Raw genomic sequence first — 23311 nt, forward strand, 5'->3', positions numbered from 1 at the left:
GATTGGCCTGGACTAGCTATTCCGGAGTAGAGCGGCTGCAGGGGGAACTAAGCCGGACTAGCTACTGGCCGGTTTCCCCCGTGGCCACGCCCTGCGTTCCCCTCTATGCAGGTCGGCGGTTGTGAGATCGTTCGGCGTCTGGCCCCGGTTCCCCTTTTCCTTTTGTAGTAAAAGTCTGACAAAGTTAAACAGAAAGAGAGACAATCCCCTGCAACAGACACAGCCCAGAAGAAGACCAGCCCGACCCCACCCTGCCCTGCCAAGAGACCTGACCAAAGCCAGACGCCCCAGGCCCCTGCGTCCTTCACCACCGCCCCGCTCGCTCAGCTAACACCCCGGCTGCGGGGGAGAGCTCCACTCGCTAGTGACAGGGCGACCCCCGGCCCAGACGCCGCTTGTCCTTCTCGGCTGCTTTCGCCCTAACGAGACGGGAGACGGGCCCTGGGTAGGCCTGTGTCCCACTGGGCGTCCCTGGGACTTCGCTCCTAAACCACGTCAGTGCTTTGGAAACCCTGCGCATCATCAGGGGCTTGACGGTAACAAGAGGCGCCAGCAGAGGCCGTGCCCGATGCCCCAGCCTGCACTGCCTTCCCCGAGGGCCCGGGGTGTCCACACGCACCCCCGGGCCAGGCAGGCAAGAGCCCCATTTGGCTGGGGCGGCTCGGGGCCGGGGGTTGCTGTCTGGCTCGTGTTTAGCGCGCGGAGGAGGTTTGTCTGGCAGGTCATGGCCCAGCTAACGCTGCTGGGTGTTGGGGTTGTTAGCTTGGGCCCGAGCGGTTCCCCCGTATTTGGGGCCTTCCACGAGGAGGAGAAATTGATGCTACAGGGTGGGGCCGTTCTTTGGGACAGGCTTGTTTATTCACACAGAGCGTGCGCAAGGTCCTGCTTCCCCCACCCCTGGAAACAAACAGCAGCCGGCCTGGGGATCCCCGCGCCTGCCAGGGCAGCAGGCCCAGTGCCCAAAAATCCATCTCTTGTCTTGTCCTCAGCGTGTGAGCCGGCCCATCCCTGCGCTGTCTGTCTGTGTGGCACTGGGCTCAGCAGGGCCGTGGGCTCCCGGTGCTCCCGCCATACAAATCAATAACAACAGGTCACTAGCCACGCGTGTTTCACGCCCATCGCCGTCCCTAACCCACGCGTGAGGCTTGGCATGGGTCCAGGAACGAGCCAGCATCAGAACGGCCAGACGGAGTCAGAGCAAGGGGCCATCGAGCCCAGGGTCCTGTCGTCCGACAGAGGCCGGTGCCAGGCGCTTCAGGGGGAATGAACAGACCAGAGCAATTGTCAAACGAACCATCCCCTGTCATCCACCCCCAGCGTCTGGCAGTCAAAGGTTTAGGGACACCCAGAACAGGGGGTTGTGTCCCTGCCCAGCCTGGCTAATAGCCATTGATGGACCATCCCCCAGGAACTTCTCTAGTTCTTTTTTGAACCCTCTTATACTTTTAGCCTTCACACCATCCCCTGGCAGTGAGTGTGAATGTCACGTAGCCACAGGACCAATGCTGTAACCCCACCTTTGGAACATCACTGGCCGGTCAGTGAGCCAGACCTCACCAGGGCAGGCCCTGTGGCTTCACCACTTCCTCAGGCTGCCCCCTGGTCCTTCAGCCCCCCTGCTTCCCACCGGGAGCTCCGGTTAGCGAGCCAGCCCCTGAGGGAGATGTGTACCGTCTTAGGGAACATCGGCAGGGACAGCCCACACTTGACTTCCGCCTCATCCCCCTGCCCCAGTCCTTTGTCCCCGAGCTGGGGAGATGCGGCTCAGCCCCCGGCGGAGGGGCGGGGAAGTCCATAGTTCTCTGCCTCGTTGGTTGCTGGGTGTCCATGTCTGGACGACAGGAGCTGCCACCATCTTCTCAAGGGCTCCCTTGATGAGGGACCTAAGACTGGGCGCTATTGACCCCTGTGTCTTAGCCTGGCTGGAGAGCGAACAGACCTCCCCCCTCACTAGGGAACAAAGCAGAATCTGGGGGAAACTGAGGCTCCATAATAATATTACAACAAAATTCCCACTTTGTCACAGGGAAGAAGTTCTTCCTTCTGTTTGTTTTAAACCTGTTGTCTGTTCATTTCATTGGGTGACCCTTGGTTCTTGTGTTACGCAAAGGGGCAAATAACACTTTCCCAGTCACTCTCTCAACACCGGGCATGATTTTATAGACCTCCCTCATACCCCCAGCTCTGCTCTCTTTTCCAAGCCAAACAATCCCAGTCTGTTTAATCTCTCGCCATACAGCAGCTGTTCCACACCCTTCATCATTTTTGTTGCCTGTTTCTGAACCTTTTCCAATTCCAATATAGCTTTTTTGAGATGGGGCGACCAGAACTGCACGCAGTAGTCAAGTTGTTGGCGTACCCATGGTTTATACAGTGGCATTGTGATATTTTCTGTCTTATTATCGATCCCTTTCTCCCCTGTGTGTTAGTGCTGGTCAGAGAGGCACTAGGGTTGTAAGGACGGGTTTAGTGTTTAGACTTTCTTGAATGCTTGTGAGTGGCTCCCAGTGTTAATCTCAGTTATAACAGCTGTGTGCCGTGTTGCAAGGGAACATCGGAGCATTTGTGTTGCAAGCCTCTGTGACTGTAACTCACCAGGCAGGAGAGAGACATTAACTAGTGCGACGTGCGGGTCTCCAGCTGGGAAAGTCCATTGACACCTGATGCACTACTGTGGGACGATAAAGAGGACAAAAGACACTGGTTGTTTTGACCCCCTGCTCCTGGAAGATGAGTCTTGCAGATGGATTCCTCCCACCAGCTGAGCGTGCAGCTCTGAACACAAGGGGAATGGGACTAAAACCCCCTGACAAGAAGGAACCGTATCTCGGTGCTGCTTGGACTCTGGGGGGCCAGGTCTCTAGGCTCGGCAAGAGAGCCCCAGGGCTCAGTCTGGGTTAGCCCTAAGGGACATATGGCGCTTGTCTGTCATAGAAGCTTCTATTACCTTTGGAAACTTAAGCTAGAAACTCATTGTGTATCTATGGTTACCTGCATGAACCTTGTAAATAACTCTCCTTTCCTCTTCCTGTTTAATAAATGGGATTATTATAGGACTGGCTACAAGTGTTTGCTTTGGTGTGAGATCTAAGGTGTAACTGGCTTGGGGTGAGTGACTGGGCTTGGCCTGAATACTGCTGTGCTTCGTGGTGTGAGCTGTCACAGAGACGTGCTCGCCGGGGGGCAAGACAGACCGGGGTCCCCCAGGGACGGTCTGTGACTCCCTGGTTAGCCTGTGATGCACCTGAGGAGCTGGTTGGGGAAATCTAAGCCCAGAACTCACGGCCCGTGTGGGGTATGTGCCCTGGTTCCTACCAGTGCCCTGAGGTTGGTACCAACGCGCTGAGCCATTGCAGGGCAGTGGAACACTGACATTGGGGAACTTTCCCCCAACGCCCCCCTCCCCCCCAGGTTCCCTTCCTCTCTCACGATTTGGGGCCACGAGCCAGTGGCCAGCCAGGGAATTTCCCACCCAGAGCCAGGGCAGGAGCTCAGCGAATACTTTCATCTTGACCCACACCTGAGCCTGGCGTGGGGCCACGGCAGGGCCAGGCCTCGTGGGGACACGGGCACAGGGAGGGAGCCTGGAGTGCCTGGTATTGTGTCATCCCAGAGCCACAGGCCGGGCCCAGCCTGGGGGCAGTGGGACGGGATTTGCATGTGTTTTGTGTGTGTGGCCATGAGGCCTGGCCTGGGGCGGGGAGATTTGCATGGCTGGGGCAGATTGTGTGTGGGATCCGGGCTGGGCGCATTTGCATGGGCGTGTGTGTGCGATTGTGTCTTCCCAAGTGGCGGGGCAGGGGAGGGACCCGCTTCTGTTGGCGAGAGAGACCAGCTTTGCCGAGCGTGTCTCTGGGTGTCTGCCCTCGCCTCAACTGGAGTGCATGGGCCCTCCCCCACCCTGTCTGTCTAATATCCTGGGACCCACACGGAACAGCAACACGCAGCCACAGGGCTGGGGGGAGCCCGAGGAGCTGTCACGGTCTTTCTGCCACCCTCACCACTGTATGTGAGAGATTGTGTGTGACTGGGGCCATGTGACAGTGTGTGAGCGTGCGATTGGGTGTGTGCATGTGTGATAGTGTGTGCGATGATTGTATGTGGTGTGTTGGTGCATTTGTGTGATTGTGTATGTGCATGTGACTGTGTGTGCGTGTGATTGTGTGTTCGCGTGATTGTGTGTGCGTGTGATTGTGCATGTGTGTGATTGTGTGTGTGTGTGATTGTGTGATTGTGCATGTGTGTGATTGTGTGTACGTGTGATTGTGTGATTGTGCATGTGTGTGATTGTGTGTGTGTGTGTGTGTGGTTCTGCAGCGTGCTGTGCCCCGGAGGTGCTGCTGGCTGGCGGGGAAGCAGGATGTGGGCACAGGCAGCCAGGTGGAGCCGGGCAGGGCCTGGCTGAGAGGAGATGCCGGCTGCTCACAGGCTCCCCAGGGTGCCAGGACCTGGGGGATTCTGGGGAGGGCTAAGGACCAAGTGTGGCGCCTCCAAAGGCTCCTCTCCAGCAGCCCGTGGGGGACCCGTCCGTCCGTCCGAAGGGCCGGTGCAGCCCGAGCCGCCCCGTGCACCTACGGGGGGTGCAGACGCCCTGGCCAGAGGCTGCTCCCTGCGGACGCCTGCTGGCTCCTGCAGCCCTCAGGAGGGTGATGAATGGTCCCTCCCCGCCCAGGAGGGTCGCGCCGCCCCAGGGGCTGGCACTGCCCCCGGGTGCTTTGCCAGCACCAGCATTCCGGCTCGGGAGACGCCAGCCTGCCCCCACCCCCCCGAGAGCCAGCCGGATACAGAGCCGGGCAGGGGGAGCTGCAGGAGAGCGAGCAGCCACACACCAAACAGGGAGGGCGCCAGGCCCAGCAGGGCCTCTTCCCAACCAGCCTGCCCTTGGGCACTGGGCCCCTCCCTGGATCCGGCCCTGCCCACCGGAGAGGCAGCCTCTGGCCACGGCTTGCTTCAGGAGCCTGAGCGGGGCTCAGAAGTCTGTCCATGGGGAAGAAGCCAGGGGCTGCGGAAGAAGCCGGCGTCCCGGGGCTGCACCCACCGGGGTAACAATGGGGAGCCGCAGGGCCACAGAGAGACGCTGCCCCTGCCCCAGGGAGCAGGTGGCCCAGCCGGCTGGAGGAGAAGGGCTGGGGCAGTCGCCCATGGGAAGGCCAAGGGGACCCAGCTGGGCCTCTCGCCGCCTGCCCCAAACAGACTCCGCCCACAGGGATCGTTTTGCCCATCACTGCAATGTAGCCACCTCTGGGGTGGAACGTGGCAGCTGCTTCACAGTGCGCGGAAGCCAAGGACGGGCAGTGAGGAGGCAGCGGGAGGGCGGCAGGGTGAAATCGCCTGCGCTGGGTTTTGGCCAGGACACCGGGCTGACACCTGATTCCTGGAGAAAGTGCCCTGGGCCTGCCATGAGCACAGGGGTCAGGGCCCCAGCGCTGCCTCTCAGCTGAAAGACGGCACCTGCTGCAGCGTGACGCCCCTAGCACCACACGGGGCAGTGACTGCGGGCAGAGAGCCCCCCTATTGGGCCCCTGGCCCCCTGCCCTACTCCCTGCAGCACGGCGCCCCTAGCACCACCCCGGGGTCAGCAGTGACTGCGGGCAGAGAGCCCCCCATTGGGCCCCCGCTCTGCTCCCTGCAGCACGGCGCCCCTAGCACCACACGGGGGTCAGCAGTGACTGCGGGCAGAGAGCCCCCTATTGGGCCCCCCGCCCTACTCCCTGCAGCACGGTGCCCCTAGCACCACACGGGGCAGTGACTGCGGGCAGAGAGCCCCCCTATTGGGCCCCCGCCCTACTCCCTGCAGCACGGTGCCCCTAGCACCACACGGGGCAGTGACTGCGGGCAGAGAGCCCCCCTATTGGGCCCCTGGCCCCCTGCCCTGCTCCCTGCAGCACGGCGCCCCCTAGCACCACACGGGGGTCAGAAGTGACTGCGGGCATAGTGCCCCCTATTGGGCCATCCAGGGAGACGTGTCCGTAGCCGCGAGCCAGCGGGCGTGGGGCTGGCAAAGGGGCCAGGCTGGAGCCGCACAGTGGAGCAGACGTCACAGGGTGAGACTGTCCGACCTTGTGCGCTCTGGGCAGGGGATGCAGCTGTGGGCGGCTCCCTGAGTGGCCAGGCCCAGTGCGGCCAGCTAAGGGGCTGGATGTCCCACAGCTCCTGGGGACCGGGCGCGAGGAAAGCCCCAGGCGGCAGCTGGGGAAGCAGGCTGGGGTGCCCATGCCGGGTGGCGCCGGCACCAGCACCCCACCCCTGCAGCTCGTCTCCCCGGCCCCAGCCAGTCATGCCATAGATCCGACAGATGCAGGCACAATGCCGCAGCCCCCAGCGGCTCCGGGTCCCCGCGGGCACCACTTTGGCCCCTGTTAGAGTGGGGGTCCCTCTCCCACTAGGTGTGTGGGGGGGAGCAGAGCAGAGGTGCTGGAGACGGGGGGGGGGTGCAAGGCTCCGTCACGGGCTGTTGTCAGGGGCCAGGCCCAGCTGTCGCAGAGCCGGGCGCCGGGGGCAGGATGTTCTGTTCTCGCTGCAGCGCTCGGCCCCCACCCCCCCGACGCCCCCGCCTGGGATTTTAATAGCAGGTGGGGGAGGGGCGACTCCACCTGCCTGGATTGTCTCCCTTGTCATGAGATGAATTTTGTGCTGGTGAAAGGGGCCGGACCAGCTGCTTCTGGGGGCTGAATCCCCTGATTCTCCCCAGTGGTACAACCTGGACCCCCCCAGGTCTGCCGGTGCCCCTCACTCCCGACCCGCAGCCCCTGCTAGCCCAGCCCTGGGCTCCGCACCCCAGGTCTGCCGGTGCCCCTCACTCCCGACCCGCAGCCTCCTTCTATCCCAGACCTCCCCCCCAGGTCTGCCGGTGCCCTTCACTCCCGACCCGCAGCCCCTGCTATCCCAGCCCTGGGCTCCGCACCCCAGGTCTGCCGGTGCCCCTCACTCCCGACCCGCAGCCTCCTTCTATCCCAGACCTCCCCCCCAGGTCTGCCGGTGCCCCTCACTCCTGACCCGCAGCCCCTGCTAGCCCAGACCTCCCCCACAGCTCTGCCGGTGCCCCTCACTCCCGACCCGCAGCCTCCTTCTATCCCAGACCTCCCCCACAGCTCTGCCGGTGCCCCTCACTCCCGACCCGCAGCCTCCTTCTATCCCAGACCTCCCCCACAGCTCTGCTGGTGCCCCCCATTCCCGACCTGCAACCCCCTGCTATCCCAGTCCTGCCCCCACAGCTCTGCTGGTGCCCCCCATTCCTGACTTGCAGCCCCTGCTATCCCAGCCCTGGGCTCCCCACCCCAGTTCTGCCGGTGCCCCTCACTCCCGACCCGCAGCCCCTGCTAGCCCAGACCTCCCCCACAGCTCTGCTGGTGCCCCCCATTCCTGACTTGCAGCCCCTGCTAGCCCAGCCCTGGGCTCCGCACCCCAGCTCTGCCGGTGCCCCTCACTCCCGACCCACAGCCCCTGCTAGCCCAGCCCCGGGCCCGGCCGAGGACCCTGCCACGCTGGGTGCTGCACAGACACAGGACAGAAAGATGGCCCCTGCCCCAGGGTGTGGGACCAAAGATGGACACAGCCACTTGTTCTTGCTCCTTCCCCGGGCTCAGGCGGGAGTCCCCAGAGCCCCGACTCCCCCCTGCTCTAACCACTGAGCCCGGACCGGACCCAGGAGTCCTGAGGGCCCATTTCCCCGCTGTGCTGCCCGTCCTGGGGCACAGGAGAAGCCAGTGACCTGCTCACCCTGCTCCGTGCTGGACACATGGGCAGCGCTAAGGTGGGGCAGGGAGAGGACAGCATTGGGGGGGGGGGAGCTAGGGAAAGACCCTGTCTGCCCCCCTTCCCCCCGGCCAGGGTAGAGCTGGGGCAGAGAGGGGGTGGGCCAGATCCCCAGCCGGCCCGGAGCCGGGGTTGACCTGCCTGCGGATCTGGCCCGGCGATCCAGGGGGTCCCCTCCCCCAGGCCCAGCCCGGCCGCACCTGTTGCTGTTTATCGTTGCTGTTTGCTCAGGATAATGAGAGAGCCCTGCAGCCACATCCTGGTGCACGCCCCGCCAACAGGGATCTGGGCCTTTGCCCGGGGGCGGCCAGCCTGGGGCAGCCCCCCCTCATTGTGGGGCTTTTCCCCTCTGCCGAACGGCTCTTTACCTCCCCCTCTTGGAAACACCTGTGTTGCTATGGTGACATCGCTGTCATGGGGGTGGGCTGGCTGGGTTGGCCCCCCTGGCGGTGGGCAGTGCCAGGCTAAGTCGATGCCTCGCCCGGGAATGGGGCTCAGCACGTTGCCGTGCCTGGCCTGGAGCTTCCTGATTGGCTGGCTGGGATGCCACGCCCGGCCCGCTACTGCCTAGGAGGTGCTGGGCACCCCGTTATATTAACCCCATGTCGCCGTCTCCCGGCGCCCAGCCAGGTCCCTGGCACACGCAGCACATGCTGGGCAGGGGCACTTGGCCTGTCTGAGGCGGGCTACGCTCCGGCACCAGGGAGGGAGCGGGGTCTCCCGGCTTTCCCTGGGGAGGAGGGTGCTGTGTGGCTTGACTGCGCCCAGACGGGGTTCGCTGCGGCACAGTGCCCCGCCTCCAGTCCCAGCATTGGCTGCTTGGCCTAGGAGAGCTGTGAGCCATTCCCAGCTCTGCCACTGACTGCGTGTGACACTGCCCTGCCCCGTGCCTCAGTTTCCCCAACTACACCATGGAGGTGCCAACTTTCCTCGCCCCTCTGGCTGGCATTGAGGGTCAAAGCTTGTTCTCAGTCTGTGTGGAACTGGCACCCAGGGCTCTGCGGGTCCAGGGCGCTGGGGATTCAGGGGGCAGGACGAGGCTGGGCCTTTCCCAGTGTTACACCCTCCCAGCCCCTCACTCCTGCAGCCCCCAGCTGGCAGGGAGGGCAGACGATGCCCAGAGACCTCCTGTGCCCAGCTAGCAGGGTGCCCGCAAGGGGCTGGGTGTCTTTGCCTCCTTTGGGATGGAGCCCAGGGTCTCCAGACAGTCTGGGTTATAGACCAGCTGCAATGCTGGCTGGAAGGGACCCCCCCAGCCCTGTCTCCGAGCCCCAGGGGCCTTTAAGGGCTCCCACAGGTGCCTCTGGGCCTTGGCCCCCGGGTGGCGGGTCTGCCCACACTGGTGTCAGGCCCTGTGTGCACCTAGGCAGTAATCCACAGGCCGGGAAAGCGGCAGCTGGCGGGGCTCCGGTGACCTTCACACGGGATTAATCCCCATGGGAACAGGAGCCGGCGGGTGACTCCACTTCCCCATTGCGGGCCGCGTGGGGCGAGGAGCACGGGCCGTGCTGGGGGGGCACCTGGGAGCCCGTCGCCGCCTAGTGTGGGGGCCCCGGGGGAGCGTCTGCGGGTAGCACCTGTCCCAGTCCCGGGGCACGCGGGCACAGCCCGTGGAAGGCATGAATGTGGTGAATATAACGGGGCACCCCTTCTCGTGGGGCCCTGGGGGAGCGGGGTGTATGGGGGGGACAGACAGTGCCTGGGTGCCAGGGTCTCGGGAACGTGCCCCGGGGAAGGTCCCACCACATGTCCTGGCTCCAGGCAGGACCCCAGTCCGCCCCCCTCGCGGGCGCTGTCTTGGGCAGGGACCTGGCACACTCAGTACAATAGGAGCTCAGTGGGGCTGAACCCCATGCTTCCCCCCCGCCCGCCACTTAGAGCAAAGACACACTGGATGCTTAGCACAGCCCCCCCCTTCCCTGGCACAGAGACGCCCACCCACGTACCGCGCTGCCTCTGGGGCACCGGGCAGGGGGGAGTCTCCAGGAATTGGGGCTAAATGTCCAGGAGAGACACCGGCAGAGCAGTGTGTCAGAGGGCCGCCCAGGGGGCTGCGGGTCGGGAGTGAGGGGCACCAGCGGAGGTAGTTTGGGGGAAGCTTTGCCAGCCCCTGCCCCCTTGATCTCATCTTCATGCTCCCCAGATTCCCTGGCCCAGAGCAGCAGGCGCTGGGGGGGCCAATGGGCTGCAGCAGCCCCAGGCAGACGTCAGAGCCGCTCCCCATCTGCAGCGGGAGGGACGGGGGGGGGCCTAATCCAGGAACATCTGCCGGCCTGTTTGCAGTCAGGCGCTGCTGTGAGTGCAGGCGGGGGCTGGGTGCCCTCACACATGTGTCCAGGCCTGGGCTCCGCCATGTCGGGGTGCGTGGCCGGGGGGGCGGCGGGGGTCAGCGTGTCTCGCTGCATGCACAGGCTGGCACAGGGCATGTGCGTGAGCACACGCGTGTGCGCCGCAGGGCTCGGCGTGACCGCTCCCCAGTGTTCCCGGAGCAGAGAGGCACAGGGCAGCCTGGCCGCTGGGAGTGGGTCAGCTCGCCAGGCCCTGATCCGGGGCTCAGGGGAGCCGGGGGAGGGGGTTGGCTGTGGGGAGCCCTGCAGGATAATGGCCTCGCCCAGCCCTGGGTGAATTTGCATCCCTTCCCAGTAGGGTGAGTCTGCAGGGAAATGAGGCTGCCCGGGGGCTGCACCGGCCCTGATCTAATCAGCCAGACCCTGCAAATAAAAGCCACCTGTGTCTGCGCTGGTGGCAGGAAACAATCCCCAGAGCAAACACGGCACCCGGCAACTGGGAGCAAGATAAACAGGGCCTGGCCTCAGCTCCATCTGCTGGGGGGGAGGGGGGCAGCTCCCCGCACAGGCCCCGAACTTCCCTCCCCACTGGGGGCTGCGCAGAGCACAGTGACCCATGTGTGAGACCAGCTCGGAGCTGCCCTCTGACTGTCAAAATCCATGGGGCTGGGGCAGAGATGTGGGGCCCAGCCAGATCACTAGGAACACGGGCCCTGGCTCAGAGCACTGCCCATGGTGGCCTGCTTCCTGCTGCATTGGTTCGGCCCAGTTAGTCTAGAACCTCACCTCCTGCTGCATTGGTTCGGCCCAGCTAGTCTAGAACCTCACCTCCTGCTGCATTGGTTCAGCCCAGCTAGTCTAGAACCTCACCTCCTGTTGCATTGGTTCGGCCCAGCTAGTCTAGAACCCCACCTCCTGCTGCATTGATTTGGCCCAGCTAGTCTAGAATCCCACCTCCTGCTGCATTGATTTGGCCCAGCTAGTCTAGAACCCCACCTCCTGCTGCATTGATTTGGCCCAGCTAGTCTAGAACCCCACCTCCTGCTGCATTGATTTGGCCCAGCTAGTATCATAGAATCATAGAATCATAGATTCTAGGACTGGAAGGGACCTCGAGAGGTCATCGAGTCCAGTCCCCTGCCCGCATGGCAGGACCAAATACTGTCTAGACCATCCCTGCTAGACATTTATCTAACCTACTCTTAAATATCTCCAGAGACGGAGATTCCACAACCTCCCTAGGCAATTTGTTCCAGTGTTTAACCACCCTGACAGTTAGGAACTTTTTCCTAATGTCCAACCTAGACCTCCCTTGCTGCAGTTTAAACCCATTGCTTCTTGTTCTATCCTTAGAGGCTAAGGTGAACAAGTTTTCTCCCTCCTCCTCATGACACCCTTTTAGATACCTGAAAACTGCTATCATGTCCCCTCTCAGTCTTCTCTTTTCCAAACTAAACAAACCCAGTTCTTTCAGCCTTCCTTCATAGGTCATGTTCTCAAGACCTTTAATCATTCTTGTTGCTCTTCTCTGGACCCTTTCCAATTTCTCCACATCTTTCTTGAAATGCGGTGCCCAGAACTGGACACAATACTCCAGCTGAGGCCTAACCAGAGCAGAGTAGAGCGGAAGAATGACTTCTCGTGTCTTGCTCACAACACACCTGTTAATACATCCCAGAATCATGTTTGCTTTTTTTGCAACAGCATCACACTGTTGACTCATATTTAGCTTGTGGTCCACTATAACCCCTAGATCCCTTTCTGCCGTACTCCTTCCTAGACAGTCTTTTCCCATTCTGTATGTGTGAAACTGATTGTTCCTTCCTAAGTGGAGCACTTTGCATTTGTCTTTGTTAAACTTCATCCTGTTTAACTCAGACCATTTCTCCAATTTGTCCAGATCATTTTGAATTATGACCCCATTTGAATTAGTCTAGAACCCCACCTCCTGCTGCATTGGTTCGGCCCAGCTAGTCTAGAAACCACCTTCTGCTGCATTGGTTCGGCCCAGCTAATCTAGAACCCAACTTCTGCAGCAGTGGTTCAGCCCAGCTAGTCTAGAACCAACCTTCTGAAGCTTTGGTATAGCCCAGCTACTTCAGAACCCACCTCCTGCTGCATTGGTTCAGCCCAGCTAGTCTAGAACCAACCTTCTGAAGCTTTGGTTCAGCCCAGCTAGTCTAGAACCACACCTCCGGCTGCTCCGGATCAGGCCACTGGCCCATCCTACCTCCTGTCCAACCACTGACTGCTCTTGATCTGTGTCTTCCACGGCGCTCAGCGCAAAGCTCCATCCCCTGCCCCAGCTCCGCCCAATGCCTGCTGCTGTCGGGGCAGATCAGCCCAGCTCCCTTCCAGGCACCACCCCACAGGCTAGCATGGGAACCCTACAGCCGGCCCCCTCCCCCCGCCCGAACGCCCTGCTGCGGGGAGTCCCACAGGGTAACGAGGCAGCCTTTCCTCCCACCGATCCTGGTCAATATCACTGAGGGGCCCCCCTGTTCCATGCTCCAATCTCTTCCCCCGTTGCTCTGCCTGGTCTTGAGCCCGTCCCCAGCTCTGCTCCGCTGGGAGGGCAGCGCTGGGGTCTGAGCCTGGGAAATGGGGCTGCCCTGGCCCCCGCTGTCCCATGAGCCATGGGGGACCCTGCTTCTTCCCTAGCTCCAGCCTACTCTCCGCTCCCCCCCCCCACTGCGGGCCCAAGAGCCGCCCCCTCTGCCCTCCGGGCAGCCTCCCCGAAACCCCAGCTCCTGCCTCCCGTCCAGTCTCTGACCTGCTGCATCTCCAGGGAGGGTGAGATCGGCCCAGGCCTCCGGTGGGGGAGGGGAGGGTGACAGGACCAAGGGCCCTGGTGGGGGAGGGGAGGGTGGCAGAATGACCAACGTCCCCAGTGGGGGAGGGGAGGGTGGCAGGACCAAGGGCCCCGGTGGGGGAGGGGAGGGTGGCAGGACCAACGGCCCCGGTGGGGGAGGGGAGGGTGACAGGACCAATGTCCCCAGTGGGGGAGGGGAGGGTGACAGGACCAAGGGCCCCAGTGGGGGAGGGGAGGGTGGCAGGACCAAGGGCCCCGGTGGGGGAGGGGAGGGTGGCAGAATGACCAGGGGCCCAGCCCGTCAGCAAGCCCCGGGCCCGCTAATGAGCTGGCATCGGCAGCTACCCTCGAGGCAGACGAGCCCCCAGCCCCATGTGTCTGTCGCCTGGAGACGCCTGCCGCTGGCAGCTTGGCCACATGGGCAGCCACGCCGGGAGCTGGCTTGTTCCAGGGGACGGGGCGGCACCGCTGCCCGGAGCGCTGGGGAGCGGGCGAGGCTGAACCTGCCCCCTGCCTCTCCCCAGCTCCATGCAACGCCCAGACAGAGCCGCCAGCGTGGAAAGGAGCCAGGGTCCCGGAGCATCGCCTCCAGCACCCTCTGACATTGCATTGTCCCCATCCCCTCCCGCCGGGCAGGGACACCCCCTGCTCCCACTCCTGCCCCCTGGGCAAGGGACGCCCTGCCCAGCCCTGCTCCCCAGCCCTGCCAGGGGCGCCCGGGCTGGCAGGAGGGGAGATGGTCGAAGCACCCGCAGCAAAGCCAGCGCCCTGCCTGTGGGTCGCTCCCCTGCCCAGCCGAGAGCGTGGCAGGGCCCCACCGGAGCCTCATCCCCACAGTAAGGGCCGTCCGGCTCCGGGGGCCCCACGCTGTCCCCTGCATTAGAAAACACCCAGCAAAGCTGGGTCCCCCCCCCAAGTCCTGGCCCCAGCCTGGCCCTGCCCAGGCCCTGGGTGTCTGCGCCGCCCGGGCGCAATCCCTGCCCTCCGGCGCCCTCTAGTGGGGGTTTGCGGGATTGTCCGCTCGGTGGGACCAGGCCCAACGCTGCCGGGGTCAGGGCAGGCGCAGGGCGAAGCCGGCCAGTCTGGCTCACCCTGGGCTGGCCAGGATCGCCCCCAGCTGGGGAAACCAAGGCACAGGGTGGGGAAAGGGACTCGCCTAAGGCCCCACTGCAAGTCAGTGGCGGAACAGGGCAGAGAACCCAGGAGTCCTGCCAACCCAGGGATCCAGACATTTCCTAGGGGCATCCCCAGGCAGGGCAGCCTCGGCCACGCTGCAAAGCCCAGTGCCCCCCACGGGGCGGGGTGGGGGGCGCAGGGATGGGAACTGGGCACGTGCATCGCCCAGCGCCCCGGCCCCGCCGGGCAGCGAGAAAGAGAAGAGCCCCCAGAGGGGCCCGATTGGAGCAAGAGGAGGGGGAATCCCCGGAAATCTGCTTGATTCCCACCCCCCAGCTCGCTAGCCTCGCTCCCGCTGCGGGGCCAGCCCTGAACAGCACAGACCAGCTCGGGGTTCCTGGCTGTCTGCTCGGGCAGCGCGTGGGGCGGCAGGCGGGACGCCGGGATGGGCCGATCCCCATCCCAGTGCTGGGACCCACCGCCCCAGCTCGACCCCGCCGAGGTGCAGGACAGGCTGGGGAGAGGATCTGACGTGGGAGGTGGGTGGGCTGGGCAGGGGGCCGGGCACAGCTTGGCATCCGTGACCCAAGGAAGGGAAGCGTCTGCCCCAGCGTCCCCTGGCCTCCACCGTGGCATTTCATCAAGCAGCCCAGTGAGCAGCGCAGCTCCTGCCCCACCCGTGACACCACTGTCCCCCCCCCCCGGCTGGCGTCCCACTGGCCCCGGCTCTGCCCCTAATCCCCCCAGCGCGGGCGCATTGTGCCGCGGGAGAAAGGAAAGTGGAGCGTCAGGCGTTTTCCCTATTGTGACCCTGAGCTCCGGAGCGAGCGCGGCCCAGCACTTTCCATTGTGCACCCGGGCGGCTGATCCCCCCACAATGGCTGAGTGGACTGGACAAGCCGGCGCCTGGCCCCCCGCCCCCCCCGGGCTCCCCCCCGCTGACTCAGCACCGCCTGCTTGTGCACACGCGGCACTGAGCCGGCCGGGCTATAAGAGGCCCTGGGAGCCCCCAGCCCCACAGCGCCACCCTCGTCTTTGTGCCCTGCAGACCAAGTAAGTACCAGGCTATGAACCCCCCGGGCCCCTGCAGCCGCCCCCCACGAGACTCTCTGGGGGCGCTCGGGGGGGGGGCAGCACAGCTGGCACGTTGGTATTTTTGGCGTGGATCCTGGTTTCGGGGACTTGCTGTCTTGGCTGTCCACTGCCTCCTCGCCCCCCCCGCCCCGCCCCCACGAGGGCACATCTGCCATGCACCCCGATAACTGCGCCATGGAGTCACCCTGCTGCTGCATGAGCGTCCCAGTGGGTGCTGGGACCAGGAGCCTGCCCATGCCCTGTTTTTAGGGTGTGGGGGGCTCCTGTGAACTGCAGCCCCTGCTAGCCTCTGGGCTCCCACCCCCGCAGCTCTGCCGGTGCCCCTCACTCCCAACCCACAGCCCCTGCTAGCCCAGCCCTGGGCTTCCCCACCCCCAGCTCTGCCGGTGCCCCTCACTCCCGACCCGCAGCCCCTGCTAGCCCAGCCCTGGGCTCCCCCACCCCCAGCTCTGCCGGTGCCCCTCACTCCCGACCCACAGCCCCCTGCTAGCCCAGCCCTGCCCCCCCCAGCTCTGCCGGTGCCCCTCAATCCCGACCCGCAGCCCCCTGCTAGCCCAGCCCTGGGCTCCCCCCCCCCAGCTCTGCCGGTGCCCCTCACTCCCGACCCGCAGCCCCTGCTAGCCCAGCCCTGGGCTCCCCCCCAGCTCTGCCGGTGCCCCTCAATCCCGACCCGCAGCCCCTGCTAGCCCAGCCCTGGGCTCCATGCCCCTAACTCCTCAATCCCACCATGTAGCTGCCCCAACCCTCAGTGCTGCTATCCCCCTCGGAGCAGAGGCGAACCCTGGGGCCGGATGAGCTCTAGGAACCCAGATTCCCCCGTGGGCGTAGCTGAGACTCGTGCCCTGCCCTGCTGGAGCCGTGTCGCTGCGGGGGGCCAGGGCGGAGGTCTCGTGTGGCTGAGGTGGGCTTTGTCTCTGCAGCTGGAGAGCTCCCAATGACCAGCCCGCCCATGGAGGCCCTGGGCCAGTTCAAGCTCACGGTCTGGGAGGAGGAGAATTTCCAGGGCAAGCGCAGCGAGTTCCTGCTGGAGTGTCCCAGCGTCATGGACCGCGGCTTCCGCAAGCTCCGCTCCATCAAGGTGGAGAACGGCCCGTAAGTGCCCCAGGCCCCAGCCTCACCCGCCCCGGGCCTCCTCGCCGCCTCCTCCCGCGAGCCGCCAGGCCGTAGGGCAGCTCCGCAGTGCAGCAGGGGTCAGAGCACACGCCTGGGTCCTAGCCCCAGCTCTGCCACGGACTCACTGGGTGACCTTGGGCCAGTCGCTTCCCTGCTCTGTGACTCGGTTTCTCCCGCTGTGAAATAGGGAATGGGCTCCCTCCCCCCAGGTGGTGCTGAGGGCAAGGGGCAGCTGATCTGTCCAGGTGGGGGACGCCCAGACTGGGTCCCTTGGGGGCCTGCCCTGCCCCCTCCTCCCAGGGACTTTGCCAGCTCTACTTTTGGGAGCACGTTCCCGCAGACGTGCTGGTGCCGCTGACACCGTCCCCTCCCCCTCTCGCACAGCTGGGTGGGCTTCGAGTACCCGGAGTACCAGGGGCAGCAGTTCATCCTGGAGAAGGGCGACTACCCCCGCTGGGAGGCCTGGAGCGGAAACAGCGGCTACCGAACCGAGCACCTGCTGTCGTTCCGGCCCATCAAATGCGCTGTGAGTCGGACGTGCCTTCGAACGCACCCCCTCCCCCCCGGCTCATCCCCATCTCTGCCCACGCGCCCGGCACACCGGCCCAGGGGCCACGGCAGAGCAGGGGGCCTGGGGCCGAGGAGACAATGGGAAGGCTCATGGAAATCTCGTATCATCTTTGTGCCTGGGTGATGAGCAGGGATGGATAGACAGAGAGGGTTCCTGTGGGGGTTCCTGGGGATAGATAGATAGATAGATAGATAGATAGATGGGGGGTATGAGGATGGATGGACACAGACAGAGAGGGGGTGTATGGGGATGGATGGATGGATGGATGGATGGATGGATGGACAGACAGAGTTGTGTGTGTGGGGATGGATGGACACACACAGACGGGGTGTATGGGGATGGATGGACAGACAGGGAGGTGTATGGGGAGGGATGGACACACACAGACAGGGGGTATATGGGGGATGGATGGACAGAGAGGGTGTGTGTGGGGAGGGATGGACACACAGACAGGGGGTGTATGGGGCTGGATGGATAGACAGGGGGGTGTATGGGGATGGATAGACAGACGGGGTGTATGGGGATGGGTGGACACACACACAGTGGGTGTATGGGGAGGATGGACAGACAGGGGGTGTATGGGGATGGATGGACACACACAGACAGGGGGTGTATGGGGCTGGATGGACAGACAGGGGCGTGTATGGGGATGGACAGACAGACAGGGTGTGTGTGGGGAGGGATGGACACACACAGACAGGGGATGTATGGGGCTGGATGGACAGACAGGGGGGTGTATGGGGATGGACAGAGACAGGGGGTGTATGGGGCTGGATGGACAGACAGACGGGGGTGTATGGGGATGGACGGACAGACGGCGGGTATGTGGGGATGGACAGACAGGGGGTGTATGGGGCTGGATGGACAGACAGGGTGTGTGTGGGGTGGATGGACAGACAGACAGACAGTCATACGGTTGCCAGGTCACTGCCTTTACAGCTCAGCAGTAGGGTGCTGAGGTTAAAACCCCTCCTCGGATCCCTCTCACGAACCCATTTTGTGATTCGAAACACAACCGGCAGCCGGCAGCACTCGGTGTTTAACCCCCACCCACCCCGGGAGCAGGTGAGGCTAGCGGCGGGGAACCAAAGTGCCACTGTTTGGGCTGTGCCAGGCTCCCCAGAGAAGGGGGTGGGTGCCCGGTGGCAAAGGGGCAGCCTGGCATGGGACACACTCCCGCCAGCTGGGGCCAGTGACACCGGGAAGGGACATTGCCGTGGCCTCGCCGGACATTCCCACCCAGGTCTCGGCTCTCCCCCCAGCCAGGCTACAGCCCTATCGCGCCATCTGCAGAGACGTGGGGGCTTTAAACCCTGGCACGTCCCCTGCTCCAGCACTGCCTCCCGCCCCGGCGTTTTAATAACCGCCAGGCAGATATGCTCAGGTTTTAATAAAGGGGCTCAGATAAGATCGCTGCTCGCTGGCAGGGCTGCTCGGTGGGGAACAACGTGGACGGGGGGAGGGGGGGGCCGACAGCACCACGTCTAGTGCGGTTCTCGAGATTAACCCCTCGGTGCCCGCCAGCCTGCCAGCCAGCCGGCCGGCACCCCGACGGGCCAAGAACCAACCCCGGCTCTCGGTGCCCAATGGGCAGACGCAGGCCACGGCTGTCCGGAGCATCTGCATCGTCTCTCTGTAGCAGAGACAGCTCAGGCGCGAGACTACTGGGCGTTTGGCATCTTCACTCGCCTGCCTCTGGCTCGCCCTGGCACGGGGTACCAGCGCATCCCCCAGGCAGACACGGGCACCAGGGAGAGGCAAACACATGGGCATCCTCTGGAGTGAGACAGGGCCCTGGCCAGCAGGCCCGGCAGCTCCGGCCCCCAGCTCCCCGGGTGGCTCTGGGGCAGGTGTCTCTGGGAGGGGAGAGGAATGGGGAGCAGGACACAGGGGCGGGTAGCTGGAGAGGTTTGCACGGCTGACCTGGTGGTGAACGCACTGGGCTGAGACTCGAGGGAACCCTCCCCTGCCTCCCCGCGTGACCCTGGGGGTCTCAGCTCCCTGGGGGGTCTCAGCTTCGTCTGCCTTGTCCCTGTCACTGGGGCAGGGCCGGCTCGTGCTGGGTCTGTGCAGCGCCTGGCACCAGCGTGGGACCCTTTGTTGTTTCCCTGGCCCCGCCCGGTCAGCCCAGCCCTTGGCACCGTTTGCCCCTCCGCACTGGGAGCCGGGGCAGGGCATCTCCAGCCGAGGCCGGTGATTTCAAGTTAAGGAGGCAGCTGAGAAAGAAAGACCAGGTGCTGTTAGGAGCATCGGTTCTCCCCTCCCTTCCCCGGGGCACCCCGCTGACTGAGTGGGGTATGGCTGCCTTGCCACAGGTCTGGGGGAGTGCAGCCCCCCAACCCCCGAATGGCAGGGGCCGTAGGCAGAGCAGCGCTGCCAGGGGAGAGGGGCTGGGCACAGAGCCCAGAGGACATGAGAGAAGAGGGGGCTGGAGAGGGGGTGAGTGGGGAGCCTCGTCTGGCTTTGGGGGCCCCGTCCTGACCTGCCTCCTCCCTGCACAGAACCACAGCGACAGCAAAGTCACCCTCTACGAGGCGGAGAACTTCCAGGGGCGGAAATTTGAGCTGAGCGACGACTTCCCCTCGCTGCAGGCCATGGGCTGGGGCAACAAAGAGGTGGCCTCTATCAAGGTGAACTCGGGAGCGTAAGTAGCCCCCAGCCGTGGGGTGCCCTGGGCTGTGTGACCCTGGGACAGTCACCTCACTGGGGCTGGCTGGTAGGGTGCTCAGCACCCCCAACATCCACTGGGGTCACTGGCCATCCAGGGTGCACTGCGCCTGGCTGGATTGGGCACTAAACTTCATTGCAGTCCCTATGCACCACCCCGGGCCCTGTGCACCACCCCGGGCCCTGTGCACCACCCCGGGCCCTATGCACCACCCCGGGCCCTGTGCACCACCCCGGGCCCTATGCACCACCCCGGACACTATGCACCACCCCGGGCCCTGTGCACCACCCCGGGCCCTATGCATCATCCTGATCCCTATGCACTAGGCTAGGTAGCAGTTCTGCAGAAAAGGACCTAGGGGTTACAGTGGAGGAGAAGCTGGATATGAGTCGACAGTGTGTCCTTGTTGCCAAGAAGGCTGATGGCATTTTGGGCTGTATAAGTAGGGGCATTGCCAGCAGATCGAGGGACGTGTCATTCCCCTCTATTCGACATTGGTGAGGCCTCATCTGGAGTACTGTGTCCAGTTTTGGGCCCCACACTTCAAGAAGGATGTGGAAAAATTGGAAAGAGTCCAACGGAGGGCAACAAAAATGATTAGGGGGCTGGAGCACATGACTTATGAGGAGAGGCTGAGGGAACTGGGATTGTTTAGTCTGCAGAAGAGAAGAATGAGGGGGGATTTGATAGCTGCTTTCAACTACCTGAAGGGGGGATTCCAAAGAGGATGGATCTAGACTGTTCTCAGTGGTGGCAGATGACAGAACAAGGAGCAATGGTCTCAAGTTGCAATGGGGGAGGTTTAGGTTGGATATTAGGAAACACTATTTCACTAGGAGAGTGGTGACGCACTGGAATGGGTTCCCTAGGGAGGTGGTGGAATCTCCTTCCTTACAGGTGTTTAAGGCCCGGCTTGACAAAGCCCTGGCTGGGATGATTTAGCTGGGGATTGGTTCTGCTTTGAGCAGGGGGTTGGACTAGATACCTCCTGAGGTCCCTTCCAACCCTGATATTCTATGAGTCTATGATTCACTAGGCCCTATGCACCATCCCGGTCCCTGAGCTCGGCTGGGAGGTTGCGGCTGAGACCTGCACTGAATGGGGGAGCATGGGGGAGTGGCTGAGCATTTGGGGGAGGAAAGGGACCCGAATTCAAGGGGGGCCAAGAGAGGCTCAGAGGAGGGTGCCTGTTTGTCAATCCCAAAGGGAGGAAGTGGGAGACCCTGTAAGGGTGGGGAGAGCATCCCCCTTCCCCAGCTCTGAAGCGGGACCCCCACCCGCTCGGGGGGGGGGGGGGGGCTGGCCCAGGGCCCGAGGGAGGGGGGAGCTGTGGCGGGGGCTCTGCCCCATGGCGATGCTTTGCCCCCTGCAGGTGGGTCGCGTACCAGTACCCGGGGTACCGGGGCTACCAGTACGTGCTGGAGCGGGACCGGCAGAACGGCGAGTTCCCGAAGTACACAGAGTTCAGCTCACAGGCCCACACCAACCAGGTCCAGTCCATCCGCCGCGTCCAGCACTGAGCCGGGGCCGGCCCCGCGCCCGCTACCGAATAAAGGCGTCTCGAACCAGGCTCGGCCGCTCGCGTCTCTGTCTGGGGGGAAAGCTGCGCCGGGCGCTGGGCCGGGGGGTGGGGAACGGAGCAAATGAAAAGGGAGCCCCCCCCACCCATTGCCCCCCAGGGCTCTGCAGCAGCCGCGGGAGCCGGGCTCGTAGCCCAGATGGGGGCACCTGGAGAAAGGGACATGGGGGAGCGGGCAGAAACCTAGAGCCGAAGAGGCCAGACGGGGCCATTCGATCATCTGGTCCGACTCTTCCCCCCCGAGGGATGCAAAGCGGGGTCGGCACCAAACCCTGGAGTCCCCCTGCTGCCCCTGCCCCAGGGCACAGCCAGACCCTCCCTCCCCGCCCAGTGCGGGCCAGCCGGGCGTGAGTGTGCGGCTGTGAGTGTGCACCGGAGCTTTGCACGCGCACTCAGGCTGCTGCACGCACACGGGTGCACACGCACTGCGCAGTGACACTCGGGCGCCGGAAGTCTCGGCGAGCTGTACCAGCCGCACACCGGGTAGCGGGGTGGGGGTGGGGGGGGGGTCACCGGGTCTGCAGCCCCACACGAGCTCAGTTCTCCCCTCCCAGCTCAATTGGGGGAGGGGGTCACCTTCCCCTCCCGCCCGGGCCAATTTGCCTCCATCCCACGCACACCTGCCGGCCTTTCTGATTGCCAGTTAGTGCAACTCAGCGGCCACTTAGCCCCTCCGGGTTACCATTGGGCGCCCTGCTGTGAACCTCGCAACAGCTGGGACAGATCCCCCCTCTCCAGAAAGCACCTGCTCTAACGGAGAATCCCCTTCGCTGTTAGCAGTATAGAGTCTGACACATGGTGGAGCAGTTCTGAGTGCAGCCAGTAGAGGGCAGTGCGCGCTCGCTCTCTCGCACACACACACAGCGACTGCCCAGATCGCTTCACCCGTAACATCCAAAGCCAGGCGCGGGCAAAGCGAGAGCCCTATACTGCCTACCCCAAAGAAAGGGCTCCAGCCTGGGGCCCTTGGGTGGGGCCCGGCAGGGGCTGACGTAGGAGTGTGGCCGCTGAGGGGCGGCGGCTCTGATCCCAGCACGTGTCTGAGCCCGTCTGTCACGGAGTATTGGGGAACTCAGGGCCCTGCACCCCCGGCTTCCTGCGATTCACCATGACTCTCAGCCAGCCAGTAAAGCAGAAGGTTTATTTGGATGACAGGAACACAGTCCAAGACAGGTCTTGCAGGCACAGACAACAGGGCCCCCCTCAGTTAGGTCCAGCTTGGGGTCCCAGGGCATCCCAGCCCCCCCCTTTGGGGGGTCAGAGCCATCTCTGCCTCCCAGCCATCTCTCCAGCCTCCTTCCAGCCTGCTTCCCACACTCCCCCTTCAGCGACCCCTCCCACAGCCTTTGTTCAGTTTCCCGGGCCCCGGAGTCATCTGACCTCCAACCCCCTCCTGGGTTCTCATGTTACAAGCTCAGGTATGTTCCCTTGGGCCGGCTCCCATCCCCCGATGCAGACCATCCTAGTCACACTCCCCTGTCAGCATTCACACACCCCAGCAAGAACAGTCCCAGTTCGTCACATCTCTCCCCCCTTCGAGACCGAACTGAGCAGGGTCACTTTAGCCAGTGACCCGGGGAAGTTCGAACCTACCCCCGTTCCCATGGATGCCCCCGCATCCCTCCAGTTCCTTGGTGAGAATTACACCAGGCCCCTTCCGTTCCACGCCCCCCCTTAGGTCGGGGGTGCTTGATGGCACTCGCAGTTCGCATGTGGGAAGGTTTATGCGGCCTGTGCCCTTTTCCCACCCCCATACCTCTGGGGTTCCAACTGGGCTGTGGTCTTCTCCCAGCGCTCCAGTCTGGAGGTCTGTGCTTTGGGCTCTCTTGGTTTAGAGCCGCCCTTTTAACCTTGGCCACCCTCTGGAAAGGATCCTTCATGCTGGGCAAGGGTCCTAAAGCTCTTTTCCCCTTGTCCCAGGCCTTCCTCCCCCTCTGACAGGGGTCACAGGATCCGCAGTACTGTCGGACAGTAACAAAGACCCCAGGCCAGTAAAAGCTCCGTAGCAGCCTCTGCTGGGTACGCCAGGTTCCCTGGTGCCCTGAGAGGGGAATGTCATGGGCCCGGCACAGCAGCTGGCGGCGATACTTCTGGGGTACCACCAGCTGCCTCCTGATCCCCCCTGACTCCATTTTCCCTGGGGGAGCCCATTCTCGGTACAGGAACCCCTTCTCCCACAGGAACCTTTTCCGGCCACCTCGTCCCATGGTCTGTACCGCATTGAGGTCGGCCAGGTCCCTTATCTTCCGCAAGGAGGGGTCTCTCTGTAACTCGGCCTGGAACTCAGCAGCTGGGACAGGGATGGCCACCTGCT

General features: G+C 63.7%; 1 protein-coding gene across 2 annotated transcripts; it reads left to right on the forward strand.

Moving 5' to 3' along the window:
• Positions 1–14525: 14525 nt before the first annotated feature.
• CRYBA2 (crystallin beta A2) lies at positions 14526–20981 on the forward strand. Of its 2 annotated transcripts, none has more exons than XM_065561260.1 (5): positions 14526–14623; positions 15987–16158; positions 16564–16705; positions 19252–19394; positions 20791–20981. In XM_065561260.1, exons 2-5 carry the CDS (start codon positions 16001–16003, stop codon positions 20936–20938), a joined length of 591 nt encoding a protein of 196 aa, XP_065417332.1. In that variant the 5' UTR covers positions 14526–14623; positions 15987–16000; the 3' UTR covers positions 20939–20981. The 2 variants fall into 2 exon arrangements, with proteins under 2 accessions (XP_065417332.1, XP_065417331.1); XM_065561259.1 differs by lacking the exon at positions 14526–14623 and adding an exon at positions 14897–15024.
• Positions 20982–23311: the final 2330 nt, after the last annotated feature.

Source organism: Chrysemys picta, chromosome 11, assembly GCF_011386835.1.
Source record: "Chrysemys picta bellii isolate R12L10 chromosome 11, ASM1138683v2, whole genome shotgun sequence".
NCBI classification, from domain to species: domain Eukaryota; kingdom Metazoa; phylum Chordata; order Testudines; family Emydidae; genus Chrysemys; species Chrysemys picta.